This window comes from Leopardus geoffroyi, chromosome B3 (assembly GCF_018350155.1).
Source record: "Leopardus geoffroyi isolate Oge1 chromosome B3, O.geoffroyi_Oge1_pat1.0, whole genome shotgun sequence".
NCBI classification, from domain to species: Eukaryota; Metazoa; Chordata; class Mammalia; order Carnivora; family Felidae; genus Leopardus; species Leopardus geoffroyi.
The window spans coordinates 93682597-93704541 of record NC_059337.1 but is presented as its reverse complement, the minus strand read 5'-3'; the positions used below and the strand labels follow the sequence as shown (position 1 = coordinate 93704541).

General features: G+C 37.9%; 2 protein-coding genes across 6 annotated transcripts in view; one reads left to right on the top strand and one right to left on the bottom strand.

Annotated features, from left to right (window-relative positions):
- The window catches only part of FANCM (FA complementation group M), a 68287-nt gene extending 60575 nt beyond the window's left edge, over nucleotides 1-7712 (bottom strand). For 2 of the 4 annotated variants that reach the window (XM_045450870.1, XM_045450871.1), the window contains exons 1-3: nucleotides 6781-7712; nucleotides 6044-6216; nucleotides 3179-3256 (exon numbers count right to left, since the gene is read on the bottom strand). In XM_045450870.1, coding sequence (XP_045306826.1) covers nucleotides 3179-3256; nucleotides 6044-6216; nucleotides 6781-7297 — 768 coding nt within the window. In that variant the 5' untranslated portion in view covers nucleotides 7298-7712. The remainder of the gene's footprint in view (nucleotides 1-3178; nucleotides 3257-6043; nucleotides 6217-6780) is intronic. The other 2 variants (XM_045450869.1, XM_045450868.1) reach the window with 1 other exon arrangement.
- A 1025-nt stretch (nucleotides 7713-8737) lies between these two features.
- Nucleotides 8738-21858, top strand: FKBP3 (FKBP prolyl isomerase 3). Of its 2 annotated transcripts, none has more exons than XM_045450886.1 (7): nucleotides 8738-8901; nucleotides 11393-11494; nucleotides 12625-12732; nucleotides 17854-17989; nucleotides 18474-18541; nucleotides 20125-20222; nucleotides 21510-21858. In XM_045450886.1, exons 1-7 carry the CDS (start codon nucleotides 8794-8796, stop codon nucleotides 21562-21564), a joined length of 675 nt encoding a protein of 224 aa, XP_045306842.1. In that variant the 5' UTR covers nucleotides 8738-8793; the 3' UTR covers nucleotides 21565-21858. The 2 variants fall into 2 exon arrangements, with proteins under 2 accessions (XP_045306842.1, XP_045306843.1); XM_045450887.1 differs by lacking the exon at nucleotides 8738-8901 and adding an exon at nucleotides 9095-9318.
- Nucleotides 21859-21945: the final 87 nt, after the last annotated feature.

The window sequence follows — 21945 nt, the reverse complement described above, 5'->3', positions numbered from 1 at the left end:
TCAAATAAAAAACACTCTAGAACAAGAATCATATCTTAATCATCTTTGTATTCGCAACACGTGGTACAATACATAATATAGTACACTACAGTTACTGAGGGTCCACATAATCTGCAATAGAATTATGACCATTTTATAAAACTGAGTAAGACATTAATATTTTAACATTTATTCATTTTTGAGAGTGAGAAAGACAGAGCATGAGCAGGGGAGGGGCAGAGAGAGAGAGAGGGAGACACAGAATCCGAAGCAGGCTCCAGGCTCTGAGCTGTCAGCACAGAGCCCAACGCGGGGCTTGAACTCATGGACCGCAAGATCATGACCTGAGCCGAAGTCGGACACTCAACCGACTGAGCCACCCAGGCGCCCCAAGACATTAATATTTTTAATCATTCAATAAATATTTGAATGACTCCCACAGGCCAGGCATTGGGTTGATAATACAGCTATGACCAAGATAGACATAATCTCTATAATCATATAGCTATTTTCACGGGGGAAAAAGACAACAAATAAATGAATAAGTAAAAGAATGACATATTATGATTAAGAACAAAAACACACACACACAAGAGGAAATCACAACATAGGGAGAGCTAACTTTTGATAGTTTACAGTGAAACTTTTTGAAGTGTAACATTTCAGCAAAGACTTGAAAGATGACAAAAACCATCAAGCATAGGGGCACCTGGGTGGCTCAGTCAGTTAAGAGTCCAACTTCAGCTCCGGTCATGATTTCTCAGTTCATGAGTTCAAGCCCTGCATCAGGCTCTCTTCTCTGCTGTCAGCAGAGAGCCTGCTTCAGATCCTCTGTTTCCCTCTCTCTCTGCCCGCCCCCCGCCGCCCCCTCCCCCGCCGGTTCTCTTTTTCTTTCCCAAAATAAATAAATAAACTTAAAAAATAATAAAAAATAAATAAAAACCATCAAGCATGTTTAAAGAGATTGGGGTAAGATCAGAGACAGTACAGAAATTTCTGAAAAAATATCAAGGCTATGAACAGAAGAAAAAAGTCTTACAACTTGACAGGATTGAAACTTATCTTAGAAAGTCTTCAAAACTCAATACAGTAGACCATTCAGAGCTACTAAATTAGAGTGTCATGAGATGGGGTTCAAAATCTGCACTTTTATCCTCCTTTAATAAAGGAAACCAGAGCTCCCTGGAGAAATGATTGATTCCATGGCTGGGACATGAAAAATATTAAATGAGCATAAAATATCCTGTGATGCAAGATGGAAAGTGTTCAAAAGGAAAAAAAAAAAAAAAAGTGCATGTCTGAAAGAACATAGGTGCCATCTTAAAAGAGCTCCCAATGGCCAAAGTTGGAATAATCTGAGCAAAAAATTAATAATGATAACACTGGAATGCAGCCCATAGATAAAAATAAATATCTATTAGTCCATATTGATACAAAGAATTGAATTGGAGAGAAGAAATAGCTTTTCACTACAAAACAATTCACATTAACAAATGTAAAAGAAATGAGAGAAAGGAAACAATGATTAGGAAAATACCACAGAAATTGCTATTGCAAGCAAGAACCATCATTGGAAAACAGAGAAGATAACAGTAATTCTAAAATGCAGAAACTGGGAAGACATCACTTTAACCAAGTCAAAATTAACAGCAACAGCCATAAGACAAATCAACATCATGTATTCTCTGATACCATGCCCTAAGAAAGGTACGGTATCACTTCTGGAGTATTGCCAAAAAGGCATAACCTCACTCCAATGTTTTCATTAGAAAACATCAGACACACCCAAACTGAGGAATATTCTACAAAATAACTGGCAGCTACTTTTTTTTTTTTAATGTTTAGGTCTTTTTTTTTTTTTTTTTTTTTTTTTTAGAGAGAGCATGCAAGTGGGGAAAAGGGGGAGGGAGGGAAAGAGAGAGACAGAGAGAGACAGAGAGAGAGAGAGAATCCCAAACAGACTCAACGCTTAGTATGGAGCCCTATGAGGGGCTTGATCCCATGAACCACGAGATTATGACCTAAGTCAGAAATCAAGAGTCAGATGCCTAACCAACTGAGTCACCCAGGTGCCCCTGGCATTTACTCTTAAAAGCATCAAGGTCATGGAAGACAAGAAAATACTGAGGAGCTATCACAGATAGGAAGGACTGACACATGACAACTAAATGCAGTATGAGATCCTGGACCAGACAGACCCTGGAACTGAAAAGAACAGTGGTGGGTAAAGTGACAAATTCAAGCAAGGTCTACAGAGTAGTTACTAGTATTGTACCAATGTTAATTTTCTGGTTTTATCAATTTTACTATGGTTCTATGTTAACATTAAGGGAAGCGGAGCAAAGGATAGAGATTACAATTTTTGCAAATTTCCTGTAAATCTAAGTTATCTCAAACTTTATGTAAAAAAAAAAAAAAATTTTATGTTCGTTTATTTTTGAGAAAGAGACAGAGCACAAGCAGGAGAGGATCAGAGGAAGAGAGAAACATAGTATCTGAAGCAGGCTACCAGCTCTGAGCTGTCAGCACAAAGCCCAACATGGGACTCAAACTCATGAAATGTGAGATCATGACCTGAGCCAAAGTCAGATGTTTAACCAACTGAGGCACCCAGGTGCCCCTCAAAATAAAACTTTAAAAAAACCCTGAAAATATAAACAATTTAAAAACCACTTTATACTATGTACAAATTTAGTACTTTTAACAAACTACTTTAGGTTTCTTATGCACACTCACATCTGAAAACTACTTATGTAGAAAAACTCCTCCAACCAAGGTAGGCATATTTAAGAAATGTAGTCTTAAAAAAAAAAAAAAAATTTTTTTTTAAAAAAATTAAAAAAAAAAAAAAAAAAGGGGGCGCCTGGGTGGTGCAGTCGGTTAAGCGTCCGACTTCAGCCAGGTCACGATCTTGCGGTCCGTGAGTTCGAGCCCCGCGTCGGGCTCTGGGCTGATGGCTCGGAGCCTGGAGCCTGTTTCCGATTCTGTGTCTCCCTCTCTCTCTGCCCCTCCCCCGTTCATGCTCTGTCTCTCTCTCTGTCCCAAAAATAAATAAAACGTTGAAAAAAAAAAAATTAAAAAAAAAAAAAGAAATGTAGTCTTGATGTCAAACTAAATACTAGAATGGCAAACTGATCTGGCCCCATACAAAAGTTCTTATATTCTCAACTGTTAATAAATGGAAAGACATTTTACTTACCTTTATATCACTACCTGGTGTGGCACTAAGAGCCAAGATTCTAAAATGATCTGTGTATTTGACTAGTTCTCTCACAACCTTAAAAAAAAAAAAAAAAAAAAATTTTTAATTTCATCTATCCAATACAAAAATATCAGTGATTCTGTTAAACAAGCTATTATATTGTTCCAATGTTCTATTATCATTATTCCTTATTCAGAGTATTGATGGGCTAAGGGATGGAACTATCATTAGTCACATTACCTGAAAAGCAAATAATTCAAGTTCATACTCTACACCAATCAAAAACACTTTAGGGATTCTTATATACATAAAGCTACAATGTCAAGGCCTAATTAGAGGCAAATCGAAATAATGAGAGCTAATTCAAGGGCAAATGAAAGAAGGAGAGTCTACTCTCTGTGGTCTGGGCCACAGTTTAGCTTTACAGCTATATCCGTATACACACTTACCAGATTAAGATAAGTCATAACATAAAAATGGAAAAAAAATACCAATATGAATTTAGATTTGAAATGGAAAAAAAATGATTTAGGAAAAGACTTTAAAAACCCACCTCTCCTTTTAAATTCTAACACATTTTCTCAGTGGCACCAAAGCATCATTCTAGACTTTGCAGTATGATTTCAACCCACCCCTTCTGGTATGAGTAATATTGGATATTTCACCAGATTCCCATATACCCCTTTACATGTGGTCCTTATATAGGCAAAAGGACCCCTAAGTAAACTCAACTGCAGGAACAGCTCTCAGTACCCCAGATTTCCACATTAGATATAGGAAACAGTTAAATCAGATTATCTAAAAACTGCTCTTATTTCAACCTATGTCAAGGATGAATTCAATGAGATACTGAATTTGGACTAATCTCAAAAAACATTATTTTTTTTAATATAATAGAGAATACATACAAAGATAAAATATCATACTTAATGTAGAATTGTTCTAAAAACTGATGCAAGACAAAATGTTCCTAATACACTATTCTTATGAAAGCGGGATTCTCAAGCATTTTGTAGAAGAGGAAATGATGCTGTGTCTGTAACCCAGGAAGCTACATTCTTCATGGACTTGGTGTGCCTGCTGGACTCTATAATATTCAATACAGCGTAAACACTAAGGGGTATTTGGATATTAATGAAGTCAGTGTATGTCTCTTTGTACTCAATGAAAGCATCAATATTGTAATTAAAAAAAATTAACAATGCTAGAAATTTTTTGCAAATAAAATAAATGAGTTAAAGTTGCTGAGTATTAGTAAATCTACAAAGTAAATTCACAGACTTAAAATTAAAATTTTTAAATGCCCCTCTCAAGTAGAAACATTAACACATTGGATATTAACTTGGAAAGATATTAATAATATATACATATACACACACACACATATATGTGTATATATATATACACACACACATATATATCTGTGTGTATACACACACACACACACAGATATATATATGTGTGTGTGTGTGTGTGTATATATATATATATATATATATATATATACATTTCCTTCTTAAAATCAACTCTAAGAAAGAGGACTATTCTCTTCAGAAGACAACAAAGAGATATAATACAATAACACGTAAAGTCCCCAAGGAAACTACAAATGCACAAACTGGCAGTAAAATTCATCTCTTTGCACTAAAATCAACTTTCACTTGTATTCTTACTCTATACCTTCTCCCTGATATCACCAGCTTATAGTTTTAACTACCTACCACCTATATGCTGGTAATTTCCAAATCTGTATGTCCAGCTCAGAACTCCCCACTGAGATTGAAACTTGTCTCCCACTGCCCACTGGGCCTTGATAGCTAGATTCCTCACAGACACTTCAAACTCAACAATCTAAACTGCACTCATCTTTCCACAATACCCAAATCTTCTGTGTCTCCAGAAATGTCCATCTTGACTAGAAGCACAATCTTCCAAGTCAGACACTTGGGAGTCATCCTAAATTGCTCCTCTCTCTCATCGTACACTCTACTTTTAGTCTTCTCTCTTCTAACCTCTTTTAAATCTTAAGTATCACCCCAGTAAACACTTTTCAATGAGTCTCCACTACCTACATCCCCAGTGTCCTACAAACAACATTCAAACTGCTAAGCATAAAATACAAATGCCTTCATGACCTGGACTTCAAGTACCTCCCCAGCCATATCCCACCTCTTCACCTCTGTAATTCATATTCATGTGCCTTAAACAGAAGGCACTGTGTTAGGTATGTCCCACACATTATGTCAATCATTCTTGGTAACAACTCTTGACAGTTAAGTATGATTTTTACCTAGCTGCCAAGGAATGATACTGCATATCCACTACCAATCTTTGGATTATTATCTTACTTCCAAAACTCACCCATAACCTTATTTTGGATCACTGCCTCAATCAGGACTAGGCATTCATCATCTACACCTGACACTAATGGTCTTGTCAAGGATTAAAAAAAAAAAAGACATGGGGCGCCTGGGTGGCGCAGTCGGTTAAGCATTCGACTTCAGCCAGGTCACAATCTCGCGGTCCGTGAGTTCGAGCCCCGCGTCGGGCTCTGGGCTGATGGCTCAGAGCCTGGAGCCTGTTTCCGATTCTGTGTCTCCCTCTCGCTCTGCCCCTCCCCCGTTCATGCTCTGTCTCTCTCTGTCCCAAAAATAAATAAACGTTGAAAAAAAAAATTAAAAAAAAAAAAAAAAAGACAGCACAGACACTGATTTGAATGAAGTAGTTCCTATCATCATCTATTCGGAAATAAGAGGCTGTTTCATAATGATAATACATCAATAACTTCCATCAAGAAGTATTCACCAAAATACTCGTTAACAATATATTCACAGTACAAAATACTTTTAAATAAAATATTACCTGGCAATAAGCATAGTTTCCAAGAGCTTTATGAGCTTCATCAATAACTAGACACTTTATTTCAGCAGCCGGACAAGCTCCTCTAGAAAGATCATTTACCATGACTTGAGGTGTAAGAAAAAGGACTCTCTTACTGCGCCATATTTCCTTCCTGGTTAAAGCTTGAGTAGATCCTGTAAACAAAAGTGACATCCTACATTCTAAACACCAAGGCTATTATCTTTAAAATATTTATAAACAATCTGGCCTAATTTCAGAATGCAGCCCTGCTTGGTAATCTGCCTTCAGACAAGAACAATTTAACAAATCACGGAAATGTTACGTTTTAAACTCTGCTGTGACCCAAATGTCAACGCTGGCTAAAAACAACAAAACTAGCCTGTCTTTAGAGAATTGCTACCAAAATGGCATAATAGCTGCAGAGAAGTACCTTCTTCAACTGGGAAATCTTTCTGGGGAAGAAAGTCAGAAAACCTCATGTTCACTTACCAATGGGGTATACACAATCAATCGCTTCAAAATGCTCAAACTACGGGGAGTCTCCGAAAATTGAATAAATCAGCCCCTTTTCGTTAGGGCCAGACTTGCTACAAGTAGATAATGCCTTAAGGGAGAAGATGTAAAATACGGATATTGTGATCTGGGGACTATTCCACATGGGTCAGGAATTCCTTTACTTCCATTTCCACCAGAATGCGTGCTCTTAATTTCAAATTAGCCCATTCTTTCTAAAATACCTGTCATTTCGGCCATGTGGGACTGCGGGATACCCATCACTCGGTAGCAAGCCTCTATCTGCTGTGTCACCAAAGGTTTCGTGGGGGCCATGAAGACCACCTTGCCGGAAGGAAACCAGCGGTAGAAATTGTACATGACCACGGCGGCAATAAAAGTCTTTCCCAATCCAGTCGGCAGACACACCAGCGTGTTGCAAAACAGAGAGGTCCGGGCAATGTGCAGCTGGTAGTCCCGCACTGGGCAATTAGTTGGGTAAATCCACAGGGCGCCCGCTGAGGTGCAGAAACCGCCATTCTCTAGACTCAGCTGCCGCTCTGCCTCGTACACTGCAACCAGCAATACATCATCGTCCGACTCCGGCGGAACCTCGGCAACCTCTACCGCTGGAGGACAACGTGCCCTGGAGATGCCAGAGCTCTGAGGCCGCTCAGGTCCAGAGTTGCAAGCCGGAGCCCCTGCGGATCGAGAAAAACTTGAGCCCCACGTCTGGAAAAGCGTTCTTTGCCGTCCGCTCATTAGGCCGACAACCACCAAACGCTTCTCTCGGACACTAGCAGTTGCAGCAGCTCAACCGCCATTCGGCTCCACATCGGTTACCTTCGCACACAACAGTGGAACGTGAAGGCGGGACTATAGCCGGTTCATCTAGTTGAAAATACCGCCACTGAGTTTGCGTTGGAAATATAATTGGCTGGCTTCCCGGAAACTCTCGCGGCCTCCCGGAGACGCATGCGCATTGTTAAGGAGTTAGTCTAAATGTGGTCCGTAGTTAATTTCTTTACGGACTCTAAATCTAAGTTCCGTTCCCAAGGACTGTGTGTGTCCGGGCCTCATCGCTAAAGTGATACTGCTTAAAAAGATAAAAATAACCTTGAGATACTAGGAACAACAGATACCCATATTTTTGTGAATTTAACGTTTTTGAGCGTCTAACATTCCTTATTGGCTGTGTTTTTAAATCAGAAGATGAGGTGAAAAGGATTTAGGTAGAATTAAATATCTAGTCTTATTTCTTTATCCAAACTGAGAAAAAAAATGTCTCTTTCACAGTATTTGGAGAGGCAACCCGTTATGTTAATAGTTTTATTGTTAAGAGTGAATGGTTTGGTCCTGTATTCATCGGGAAATCCAAAAGAAAAAAGTTAGGTTTTCCTGATACTTCACCATTACATCTTCATAAATGATACAGAGCAGTAAGCGTCAGTGTGGTATTATTCTATTCTAGCAATAGCTTTCTACCTCAGACTTGGATATGATTCCCGACTTCACTCTAAACCTTGGCAACTTGGAGTAACCTCTCTAAATTTGTTTCCTCGTGTATTGAGAAAAAGTACATTCACCTGAAGTTGTTTTGAACATTGATAACGTCACCCTCATCAGCAAGCAGTATCCTGCGTGTAGCTTCTTTACATCGTTTTATTTGCTCAAGTTTCTTGAACTTGCTTTTAGACAAACTTTCTCGTGTGTTTTTATTTCTTGGGCAGGGAAAGTGAAAAGTTGTATTTTAGTTTAATTTGTGTGAATTTTAAAAGGGAGATGGTGGGGCATATGTTGTTCTGATGGACAAGCCAATTCAGGTGTGAATTTTTAGGCTAAAACTAGATAGAATGAAATTAGATTCTGTCTGCTGTTGTTTTCTTGAACCAGGTAATATACAGGCCTTAAAGGCATAGAAGCCCGTCGGTAATACACAAATGGGGGTAATGGCTAGTAAATAAAAATCACTACCAACTTTGGTCACCTCACAATGGTTCCAATTAAGAGCAGATGACAGTTTTAGGTCATCCGCATAGTCCGCCACAAGGACCCCATCAACTGGTTTATTCCCGGACTCAACAAAGAAGCCCTCAAAGCACAGTCTTGACATCACTCAAGGACCGGCCCCAATCCCGACGGGTAGCGCCGTGACCCCGCCTCCCCGAGCTCTAGGCGGAGTCCACGCCACGCCCCAGGGGCGGGGCGATGCTGAACCGAGGCGGGCTGGCTCAGTAAAGCAGAGGCAGCGGGGGAAGATGGCGGCGGCTGTTCCACAGCGGGCCTGGACCGTGGAGCAGCTGCGCAGCGAGCAGCTCCCCAAGAAGGACATTATCAAGTTTCTACAGGACCACGGTTCAGATTCGGTACCAGAGGCGGCGGGGCGGCCGGGCTGGTGCTGCTGAGGGACGCCTCACCCCCCCGGAGATGCCCGTACATTCCGTATTCCTCCGTGCCCCCGCCCTCGTCCTCCCGCGGCCTGTGGCCTGGAAGGCCGGAGAGGCCTCGCGTGCGCCGCGGAGCCATGCTCCCGCCTTCCCGGGCTGCCTCGTTTGGGCGGAGGGAATGGCTTTATTTCTTGGGGCAGGCAGGCAGCAATTGCATAATTAGAACCTCCTTGGGCGCGTTGAGTGAGGGTGGAAACCCTGAAAAAAAGAAAGCAGAAACAAACAGGAGATACTGGGGGTTGGGACTAGTGCCTGAGGACTGGGGACCTGGATGAGACCCTTACAGGGGAGTAGGCCATTAGGGAAATGAGGATTGTGAATATTTTTGTGGGAACGGTATGTGCAATTTGCTTTTCTCATCAGTTACTAAATACTGAACGCTACTGCGTGTAATTTTTAAAAATCTGTAGATTGCGGGTTAACTTTTTAAAATTTCGACTCTTCACATGACCTTTTCACCCTTTATACTTAGGGGAGTTACATGCGCATTTAGGGTAGTGTCTCCCATTGTTATAAACAAACTTAAAAAATGTATTTGGCATTCTTTATACTGTACGCGCTGCATTTTTCAATATAGTCTCCATCTTAACTGACTGTGGTCATAAGTGTTTGTTTTTTTGCTTTTTGGGTTGTTGTTTTTTTTGTCAGACTTTTCCCTTTGGAAATTAAGACCATGCCTCTCTTAAACTGCTGAACCACTGTATAATTTGTGCTCGCTGCATCCCCCCCACTTACGGGAAATAGAAGCAGCAGTATGATTTCTCTACAATTTTTAATTTAAGTTCTAAACTTGGATTTAAAAAAAATTTTTTTGGCTTCTGTGAGGATTGTACTTTATTTTCATTTTGAAGTGTCTTGAAGAGGAGGAGATATAGTTACTCTCTAGCTTCTGGTTCCATACACCCATAATAAGTATCCTGACATCAGCAAATATTTATACATCGATAGCAAGAACTACGCTTAGTGTTTGGGGATACAGGATGAAAAGAAAGACCATGCCATTCTAGTGGAATTATTTTCTCTTAAGTCAGTTCATATTTCAATTGGAACAATAGAATAAACTAGGCATATCATTTGTTAACATTTAATGCCTCAGTACTGTACTTCATCAAATTGTTACAGAACAAATCATCCCAATGTGGAATCTAACCTCAACTGGCCCACATGGGACAATTTCAAGAGACTGGAATTATCAGAGTATTTTTTAATGCATTAACCTTTTGAGTGCATATTATCCAGTATTCATTCACATACTTAAACCTATATTTGACAATCACTGTTCTATTGATCATAAGATATCAAGGAGATGTATATATTTTGGATTTCTTTTTGGAATCTTGCTAAAGAAATCACAAAAGTGCTAAAGCAACTTATTACTTCCGTTTAATCAAAATAGCCTTTCCCTAGCCATCTTTATCATTTAGAACATTTCTCTAAGAGGGGAAGAGGAAAAAGCAGAGGAGAAAAAAATACAATAGTGATAGTATTAGAAAAGCTGCCTTATCAAAAGAAGATGCCAGAAGAACTTTGAGAAAGTAACAAAAATGATGATTCAAGGGCCAGAAGGCAGAAAAGGAAGCAGAATAAAAGAAGGAAAACAAAGACGTGATTTTGAGATGAAGTTACAATTTGATGACTCAATATTCAATAGTAGTATTTTGTTGTCCATCTGCCAATTTAGTCTTTTATTTGAGATAAATGGAATTATATTACTTTGAATTATTAAGTACATTATGTTATTAGTCCCAATAGCTAATACTGAGTTCTGACCATGTGACAGGCTGTACATAAAAGGCATTAAGTGGATTGTTGCATTTGTCCTTAGAACAACCTTCTGACATAGATGCTGTTACCAATCTTCCACTCTGATACAGAAACGGAGTCTTTAGGAAAACTTACTCCCTCGTCTAAGATCAGATAGCTAGGATTTTAACCCAGATGATCTGACTCCTCAGCCCATATACTTAACCACCATATATCCAGCGTTAGCTAATAATGCTTCCTGGTCTGCTAAGAATGGGTTACAGATTTGTCAAGACAGCTATGCCCAATGGTTTGAGGCTCCCAGGGCCATGGCCTACCGGTAGCAGCATTGTCCAGTCACCAGAGTGTACTTGCTGTATAAATGTTCTGTGAATTCCATAATGGAAAGGAAAAGGGTTAGTATGCAACAGTGTGATCTTCTACATATTATAGTTCCACTCTTGTCAATTTTTATAAGTAATATTTTTAATCTTCCATAAATCTTTTTGTTATGAAGTAGGGTATAAATATGTTTATTTCATTTCTTCTGTCATTAGTAGTTCTATTGAAGGCATAATTGCTAATATAAAAGGGAATTTTCTAACATTTAGACCCTTATTACGTGAGGGAGATTATTCTAACCAGCTTTTTTTTTTTTTTTTTGTAGTTTCTTGCAGAACATAAGTTATTAGGAAACATTAAAAATGTGGCTAAGACAGCTAACAAGGACCATTTGGTTACAGCCTATAACCATCTTTTTGAAAGTAAGGTGAGTATTGTTACATTTTATTACCAAAATATTATTTTAAATATTTTATTTGCAAAAAGAAGGTTTAAACTTATTCCCAAAATATGTTTTTAAGTTTTTCCACCTGCAGTTTTTCTTTAGTCATAAGTGGACTAGCTGTCAAATCTAGCAAAGCTCATCTGTAGTATGGGAGGATGTTTTGATATTTTAAAAGGAACCAAATTCTTTTTTTTTTTTTTTTTTTTTTCAACGTTTATTTATTTTTGGGACAGAGAGAGACAGAGCATGAACGGGGGAGGGGCAGAGAGAGAGGGAGACACAGAATCGGAAACAGGCTCCAGGCTCCGAGCCATCAGCCCAGAGCCCGACGCGGGGCTCGAACTCACGGACCGCGAGATCGTGACCTGGCTGAAGTCGGACGCTTAACCGACTGCGCCACCCAGGCGCCCCATAAAAGGAACCAAATTCTTAAAAATAATTCCCTATAGTTTAAATTAAGACAACTAAGCACACTGAAAAGTTAAAATCCAAACTATTTCCAGATTAAACCAATGAATTTAAAATCTCAGACTGAGGCTGAGCCTTTAGAAAAACAAATTTTAAATTCTCCAGTATTTGTTCATTCTGAAATGACAAAGCAAAGAGTCATTATTAAGGAGTTTTGTGAATGGTATTCATATATGAGTCTGAGTTGCCTTTTCTTTTTTTTTTTTTTTTCAACGTTTATTTATTTTTGGGACAGAGAGAGACAGAGCATGAACGGGGGAGGGGCAGAGAGAGAGGGAGACACAGAATCGGAAACAGGCTCCAGGCTCTGAGCCATCAGCCCAGAGCCCGACGCGGGGCTCGAACTCACGGACCGCCAGATCGTGACCTGGCTGAAGTCGGACGCTTACCGACTGCACCGCCCAGGCGCCCCCTGAGTTGCCTTTTCTAAAGATTTCATTTCAGAATTTATCTTGTAAAATACTTTGAGGGTCATATTTGTTGATTAAAATGAAGATTTTTCCTAGGCAGTTTCCATTTATTTACATTTGAATAAAGTAGCCTATATTCATGGCACAGATGTTCATTCAATTGAAATGTTGAAAATCTAGATGTCCCTTCTAGCTTTTAACCTGTCCTGAATATGGTGAACATTTTCCTTACAGCGTTTCAAGGGTACTGAAAGTATAAGTAAAGTGTCTGAGCAGGTGAAAAATGTGAAGCTTAATGAAGATAAACCCAAAGAAACCAAGTCTGAAGAGACTCTGGATGAGGTTTGTGTAGAATATTATTTTATTTCTAATGTGAATTTGATAAAAGTATTTGCGTACAGCACTGATTTCTCCTAGTAAGGAGTGGTGGAGTATGGGCACTTTTCAGTGAACCAAACACTGATTTGGAGTGTATTCTCCCTCTTAGGTATACTAAATCATAAAAAAACACCTAAGAACCAGTCCTTTACAGTATAAGGCTTTCCTGTAAAACCTCTAGCTTTATCTCTATGTCTGACCAGAACTTCTGAGCTTCCAAAGCCATTTTAAGGTCCTGATTGTATAGCCAAGTTGGACTGAGTGAAAGATACTTCACTGTGACTATTTTTAGCTTTTTCTAATGTACACGCTATCCTTGGCAATAGATATAGTCCAGGCTTGGCTGCAGGGTATGGAGTCATCTGTCTCATCTTTCCCAACATAGATTTTTACATTTTGGTACAAATGTTTGAAGAGCCATATTAAACCATTTCTGCAAATGGACAGCCTCAGTAGAGCCAAGGACAGCACTTAGAACAGCCACAGTAGAGCTGAATAATTACAGTCGTTAACACTTCTGATAATACCTTGCTAACTAAGCTCACTCATTCCTAGCACTTAGTATCAGTGATAATAATCCAATAGTAATAATAATATTCCTCAGGTCTTATAAAGAGGTGTGACCTAATGATGAAGGTGTACTGCATTTGGATATTTGTGGACAGAGTATAAGTTCAGGTACAGAATTACAGAAGTTTATACAACTAAAGCTAGTTAATTTACACGGTATTTTCCTGTTGATTGAAAAGCACAAATTAATATTTACGGATATGTATTCACACTAAAGCAGTTTTGAGGTTTATCACATCCAATATGATTTGACAAATATTTTTTTTTTAATTTTTTTTTTTACATTTATTTATTTTTGAGACAGAGAGAGACAGAGCATGAACGGGGGAGGGTCAGAGAGAGAGGGAGACACATAATCTGAAACAGGCTCCAGGCTCTGAGCACAGAGCCCGATGCGGGGCTCAAACTCAAGGACTGCGAGATCATGACCTGAGCCGAAGTCGGACGCCCAACCGACTGAGCCACCCAGGTGCCCCAAGATTTGACAACTATTGTACTGGGCAAACACTGAGCAGCTACTAAAGTAAATAAAGGTATAATAATTACTAAAAGGATTACAAAAGCAATTAGCAAAATAGTTTGCCTTCCAGAAAATTAGAATAAAGGAGGGATAAGGCAGCAGATAGTATATCATTAAGAGCTTAAGGAAAAGGGAGTTACAAATAAAAGGTTGTAAGGGCTGGAGACACTCTCAAAGAGATCTTGTGAGGATCCTAAACCATATCCCTTTTTTAAAGACCTCTTTTCATTTTATTTAGCTGGCAGGCCTGAACCCAGTTATATACTCTGACTGTCTTTCTAGCACCTGGATTCCATAGCTAATACTCGGCTGATTCCTGCTGTCTACTTTCTGTGTGCTTTGGAGCTGCAGAGTGAACACTGTGAAGAAAAATAATCATAAGCTGTTTATTGGGTTTGGCGTAAATTCATGCTTCATATCAGCCAAGCATGATTTCTAATTTCACTGTTACTCAGCAACTTTTATATTATCTCTTGCTGCATTCCTCATCACATTGCCCACATAAACTACTGGACACTTCTCCCACAAGCTCTCAGTCCTCATACTCCTTCACCATTGTATCATTTTATACTCCTATTTTACCAAAATGTTAACATAGTTGTAACCATTTTCTTCTTCCTACCTTAGAATTAAAGATTCCTGAATCTTTAATGTTTTCCTTCTCATGTCTCCCTCAGGACTAATGCTCTCAAACATCTTTTCAAACCTTTTAAATCTTTCAAAATCTTTTTTTCAAATCTTCATTCCTTTTTGATTCTCAGGCATTCCAAGTCCTCAGACCTGAAGTATTGGAAAAATCATTGATCTGCCTTCATTCTCTTTCTTCCTCCATTTAGCCCCAAAATATTTATTCTACTAAAATGCGTAAGTTTTACTTAAGTAAAATAGTATTTTGCAAACCATACCCTGCTCAAAAGTCTTCAGTAATTCTGTACTGTTTAGAACTGTGCTGTTCCGATACAGCAGTCCCTAGCCTTATGTGGCTACTGAGCACTTTGTGGCAACTCCAAATTAAAATGTGCTTTCAGTGTAAAATACGCACTCTGTTTCAGAAGCTTGGTATGTTTTTTTTTTACAAAAGAATTTATAATCTATCTTTTATATTGATTAAATACTGACATGTTATTTTGAGTGTGTTGGTTTTATGTGGCAGCCAGACAACGTAAAATCATATTTGTGGTCCTCATTGTATTTCTGTTGGACAGCATTACTGGCATTCAAAGTTTTCCGGTGTCTGCCCAGCTCCATATTTACTACTTCGGTAGAAACGTTCTTCTTTAACCACAAATGTCTGCTCATTGCCTATTAAACTGCCCTTTCTCACTCTCATACTTTTATTTCTTATTTAATGTGTCTTTCTCTTTAACTCCCTATTTATCAATTCAATGTCACTTTTAAGAACCAGGTCATGGGCTCATCACTTCCTCTGAAGTTTTCACCATACCAGACTTTATACTTAACTGCATAAATTCCTGTAGCACATGGTATCTGTATTATTTGTCTCTACCTTATTTATTTTAATGTAAAGAACCGTGTCTAATAGCTCTTACTGGACTTTAAATAAATCAGTCCTCGTCAATATATTTTCTTTTATGTGTTTAATGTTAAAGTTTTCAAGTAGGAATGAATATTGGATGGGAGAAAATACAAGATGGTGCAGGAATTCAGGCTCAGCAGTCAGAAATGACTAAAAATACTTCAGCTAAAAATTGAGATTCATCCTGTACAGTTCCTCTGCATCTAATCATCACCAAATTCTGTTGATTTTGCAGTACATGTATCTCAAAACTATATCTGGTGTAGATCCAGACTACTATACTAACCTCTTCCTAACAGGTCTCCCCACTTCCACTTTGATTTCATATCCATCCCTTACTAGGTCACAGTGATCTGTTGGGGTGCCTGGGTATCTCAGTTGGTAGAGTGTTGGACTCTTGATTTTGGCTCAGGTCATGATCCCAGGTTCATGGGATTGAGCCCTATGCAAGGAGCCTGCTTGGGATCCTCTGTCGCCCTCTGCGCTTCTCGCTTGCGCGCTCTCTCTCTCTCTCTCTCTAAAATTAAAAAAAAAAAAAAAAAAAAAAAATCTGATTCTATAACTTCTGTGTTTAAAACTCTTAATTGGCTGTTCAGTGACCTGAAGATTTAAAACAAAACAGTTTCTTAACTTATGCTACCTATCTTTCCATCCTCATCTCATCCCATTGTCTCCTTCATTACTCCCTTGCAGACTATACTATTTTCATGCTGTTCCCTGCTGTGAAAATGCTCTTCTCTGTTATAAACTTCGCATCTTAGCACCCTGTGCTTCCTCTTTAGGTCTCATAACCCACGTAATTATACACATGACTATATTCTCTTCTAGAGTGAGGGTCAGGACCCTGTCTGCACCCTATGTGTCTCCAATTTCTAACACATAGTACATGTTCAAATATTTCTTGAAAGGATAATAGTAATAATTATGTAACATACTTTCATGTTTAGAGGCTATGATGTTATCCAGTTAACTGAAATCGTAATGTTTACTCTCAAAATTCTGAACTAAAGAAATTGCTGCAAAGCTAAGAAATTTTCTTACAGCCAGGTCCATTCAAGCATATAACTCAGGTATAGGCTTGGGACTGATCTGACCTCTCACCATAACCCAATCAGGTTCTTGCAGTGAAACGCAAAATCAGATCAAATAACTAGAACAGCATTTCTTAAAGTGTGTTATATAGGTTCCAGAAGGTCCAGGTTGTTTTCTAGCATCATCAAAACCTGTGCTTTCTGTCTCCTTGAAGATTCACAGTGCATGTTAGCTGATGACAGTTCTGAGAAATCATGCAGAATAGAGGCATATTTAACTTTAACATAGTGTTTCCGAAACAATTATGGTAGACCCCTTTTTTTCTAACAGTGGTAACAATACTAAGCAATGAGTGGTCTGTAAAAGACACTTTGTGAAACACAGAAAGGGATGCCATCCATGAGCAGACTGGCACCTTCACCATGAAGTCTGAGCCATAATCACCAATTTAATGGTTTTTTTGCATTATTCTAGTTCACATAAGTATTTGACGTTAGTAATTATAAGACAATAACAAAGCCCCGGCACAAATAATTCTTGCTCCTTTACTGACCATACTTACCATCCATTTACATTTCAGTTTATCAGTAATAAAAACTTGCTTTTCTCACATGTTTGGAATCACTGCTGATTAGGTTAAGCCTTTAACTTTTAAAGAAGACCCAGATGATCCTGTTTTATTCTAGCATAATAGGCCTATTGTAATTTTTTTTAATGTTTTATTAATTTTTGAGAGAGCACAAGTAGGGGAAGGGGGAGAGGGGACAGAGGATCCTAAGCAGGCTCTTTGTAGACGGCAGTGAGCCTGATGCAGGGCTCAAACTCATGAACTGTGAGTTCATGAACTGAGTTGAAGTCAGACACTCAACTGACTGAGCCACCCAGGTACCCCATGTTATGGTAATTTCTATAGGTAATTCTATTCATTGTGTGAATTTATTTTCAAGTTCAGAAACCAATAGAGCATTACTGTATTCATTCTAATTGGATATAATAAAATATTTAGTAATGTTCGTTATTGGTAACAACTCAAATCTTTTTTAAAAAAAGTCACAGTGTTTTATTTAATGCCTTATGATTTTATAGGAATTAAATAGTAATGATATTTCTGACCTTGGAAAATAACAGGATTTATTTTGTAATTTGTTAATAGAATTTTGTCAAAAAAACATTGGTTTCCAGAGAGGCTGGAAGTTATTTGAAATTAGAGAGAGGCTATTTACTAACATTGTCATCATAGACTTGGAATGAGTTGGTGGGTTTTTTTTTAACTCAGAGGTGAACCAGAAGGAAAATAGTTTGTTGCCAAATCTTTGAAACTCTGTGACCAGACTTGGGTCTCAGTTGGCAGTATTAGAATTCTCTTGGTCATCCTTCTAAAAAAGAAGGATATGAGTTAATAATTCTGTGTTATTTCTGTTTTTAGGGTCCACCAAAATATGTAAAATCTGTTCTTAAAAAAGGAGATAAAACCAACTTTCCCAAAAAGGGAGATGTTGTTCACTGCTGGTATACAGGAACACTACAGGATGGGACTGTTTTTGATACTAATATTCAAACGAGTAAGTCTAAATGTAATCTTACCTTTTTAGCTATAAGGCATTGCAAAATATTTGTGTGGTACATGAGCAGTTGGCTGTACCTTTCTCTTGGCTGTCAATTTTTCCAGAAGTCTTTGCACCTGTGATTTACTTGGAAGAGGTCTTCAATTCACTATTGGCTGGGTGAATAAATATCTCTTGGTAATTGGGAAGCAAAATATAGGGAAGCTTAGTCTAAACTTGGTTAATGTCCCAAAGTGAGGCTTTCATATTTCAATGTAAAAGGGAGAATAGTGTGCTGTTTTAGTGGTGTAAATATAGGTCCCTCTCCTCTACCTTTTAGACCATAACTATATGTAAAGATAGAATTTTCTTGAGTTTTCTGAATTTTTATTTTCTTTTCAAATGCATAGTAAGTTCTAAAATCAATTTAAAGACTTAAGTCAACTGTTTTTCCAATGAAACTTAATTTCATCATGCATTATAAGGAAAATTTGTTTTACAGGTTCAAAGAAGAAGAAAAACGCCAAGCCTTTAAGTTTTAAGGTTGGAATAGGCAAAGTTATCAGAGGAGTAAGTAAAAAATGGCAATGAATCAACAGATGTTCTGGCACATGCTACTTGTGGTATGGTGCCATAAAGAATTAGGATTGGGGCTATGATAAAAAAAATCTTTGGAGTCTAACAAATCAAGTGCTATCATTGCTAACTGATCTGGCACAATTTTTCTGGGTCTCAGTTATGGACAGTACAACCTTCCTCAAGGTTGCTAAACAAATAAGCTTAACTGCAGCACATAATATATAGTAGAGACTCATGTTATTAAATGCCTGCCCCTTTTAATATTTTTTTCTTCGTAAAGTAATTCTTTGTCAGAAAGTTTGGCTTTCTAAATTTATCTTTAAGATTCTTGTAGGGGCGCCTGGGTGGCTCAGTTGGTTAAGCATCCAGCTTCAGCTCAGGTCATGATTTCTTGGTTCGTGAGTTCGAACCCCACGTCGGGTTCTGTCCTGAAAGCTGAGAGCCTGGAGCCTGCTTCGGATTCTGTCTCCCTTTCTCTGCCCCTGCCCTGCTTGCGCTCTCAAAAATGAATCAACATTAAAAAAAAAATTGTTTTTAAGATTCTTGCAAAATGTTACATAGTTGTACTACTTATGCATGGTAGAGAAAGGTAAAATACCTGTTTCACTGAATTACTCATAGAAGAAAGAGTTTGTTCTGAGTTTTTTCACCTTGCACAATCGAGGTTCAAACACCAGAAAATCTTTCAAACCTAAGGATGCCTTTTTTACCCACCCCTTCTTGTGAGAGGTAACAGAAGGAGACTTTGAGAAAAGGGGAAGATAGGCTTGAGCTGCAGTGACCACTTCAGTGTACAAAAGGAGGTAATGGATAGTAGCACTGATTATCAGCTTCACTGAAGCTGTCATTCTAGGGCCCGTTTATTATTAAATGGTCTTTATTCACAACATCAAACGTTGTAACTGACATACCTATTCACATGCATTTATGAGAATCCTCAATGTTATTCTTTGTACTGTGATAAGTCCTAAAATACAACTCAATCGTATCCCGAGCCTAAAATAGCATGTAAAACATCTTCAAACTAAAGGTTTAGTTGAAAATAACCTCAACTGCTACCTGATTGTACCTACTTGATACTAACTATATACCAAACTGATCAATTTTTCTATTCCTGTGACTAATTTGCTTGTGTATTTCTTCTAGTGAACCATATTCTTAGTTGCCATTATCTAACAGATCTCTATCCCTTAAGCTTTATGTGACTGACATTTCAACAGAGTATATGATATTAGTCATATCTTTGCATCCTGTTGATTTAACTGTTTTTGGTAACTGACTTTAAGACCCAAGGTGCCTGTTGCCTTGGCTGGTAAAGCATGCAACTCTTTATCTTGGAGTTATGAAGATCTCTACCCCCACATTGGGGGTAGAGTTTAGTTAAAATTAATACATCTTTTTTTTTTTTTTTTTTTTGCAATGAGGAAATGAAGGACCAAGATTCACCCAAGGACATTACCTTAGAATATAATGAAATTCAGTAGTGGAATGCTTTTTGGTATATACTGTTTTCTAGATTTACATGTAGTTTTTGCAAATTATCATTAGTATTTATTTCATGTTCTTGCCTTTAGTGGGATGAAGCACTCTTGACCATGAGTAAAGGAGAAAAGGCTCGACTAGAGATTGAACCAGAATGGGCTTATGGAAAGAAAGGACAGCCTGATGCCAAGTATCCTTTTCTCCTTTGTGAGTAAAAACAAACAAAAACATAAAGACCACCTGAAGGTACAAAAGACGCTATCTAGGTTAATTTCCAGATCAGGAATCATGTCCAGACCAGTATTCCTAATACTTAGATGCTTCTGTGTAGACACCTCCAATAGAGACAGGAGTTAACATGTCTTAGTAGTACAAAGTATCCAAACCTGAGCTAGAATAGAATTTACATTTTTGTCCTCTTGAAATCAGTTCTTGATTTTTAAGAGCTAAATTGTGAGGTTTACATTTTCATCTTTGAAAAGCAGTTGTTACTATTTGAAGGATTTACTTAAAGGAGTTAAGATGTCCAGTACAAACAACTATAGCAAATTATAGGATATAAGTATGGCTCATGGTAATTTTATGCTGCAGTATAATTTCAGGCATTTAAATGGCTACTCAAAGCTTAGAAATGGAACATATGTTGGGGATTACTGGTTGTGAAATTTAAGGGGACCATGGGTCCACCATAGTGTAAGCATCTGTGATTACTACTAATGACAGTACTTTTCTGATAGGCCCAGTTTGTGAAAATTTAAAAAAAAAAAACAAAAAAATAAACATGGCTCCTGACCATTATGATCAGAACAATCCAATAACTGAGAAGTTGTTTTTTCTTTTGTTGGTTCCATTCCCATTGTACTAGTTGGATTAGTTAAAGTAACTTTTAAAAAACTTGGAAGTTCTCTCCATTTGTATCAGTTAAAATTATTTAGGAATATAGCCCTCTTCTAAGCCTATCAAAATTAGATGGCCCAACGACAGCTGCCTGTCTCTCATGGGAAGCATCTCAAAACCAATCAGATAAAAATAACACTTTTCTGAACTTGGCATCTTAAAAATCACAGCAAATATAAGGCACTACCTCATACGAAATTTGATTTAACATAACCTATACACCCAGCTAGATTGAAATCACGTCCTTGTTTTTGTTTTGTTTTTTTTAAAGCACTGAGTAACCATCTTCATTAGGGGGTGGCTAATTTGGGAGTACTGGTGAGGCATCCAGGTAAGGAAGATCCTAGTCCAAACTCAACTTGTCTTGTCAGCCTATACTAGTAGGTTATGATCACCATTCACAAAGATACTTTGGGGAACCACTAGGCTAGTATGTGTTAGCCTCTCAGTCATTCATAAAGCCCTTCTCTTTGAGGTTAATACCAAATATCCATTAGATATAATGCTAATTTTAGACTGAGGATATTGGGAGTGAAGGAAGAAGCAATTTTTATCAAGTTTACCTTGACTTCTGCAACAGAATTCCACCAAATGCAAAACTCATTTTTGAAGTGGAATTAGTGGATATTGACTGAAATAGCAATGCTTCAGATGTAAAGACATCAGCAACAATAAAACATGGCCTTGAAGAAATTTATGTAACTAATTAGAGCTGGTTACTATTGTAACGGAAGAGTCAACTGGAAAATTCAAGAATGCAGATACTGTTTACCCAATCCGCAACTTTTAATATATGTAATCCATTATAATTCCCTAAAGTTTGAAATATTTTACTACAGCTGTGTAAAATATTGGTTAAAGAGAACTGACTTTCCTTTTACCTCATGTTGTAAACTGAAAGGCTCAATAAAATGTATTCAGTGTCTTGATTTATTTGCTGTTAATAGATAATTGTTCTGATTAGGTTAACCAGGACTAACATTTAATCAAAACAGGGAGTTATAGTAAAACTGTCC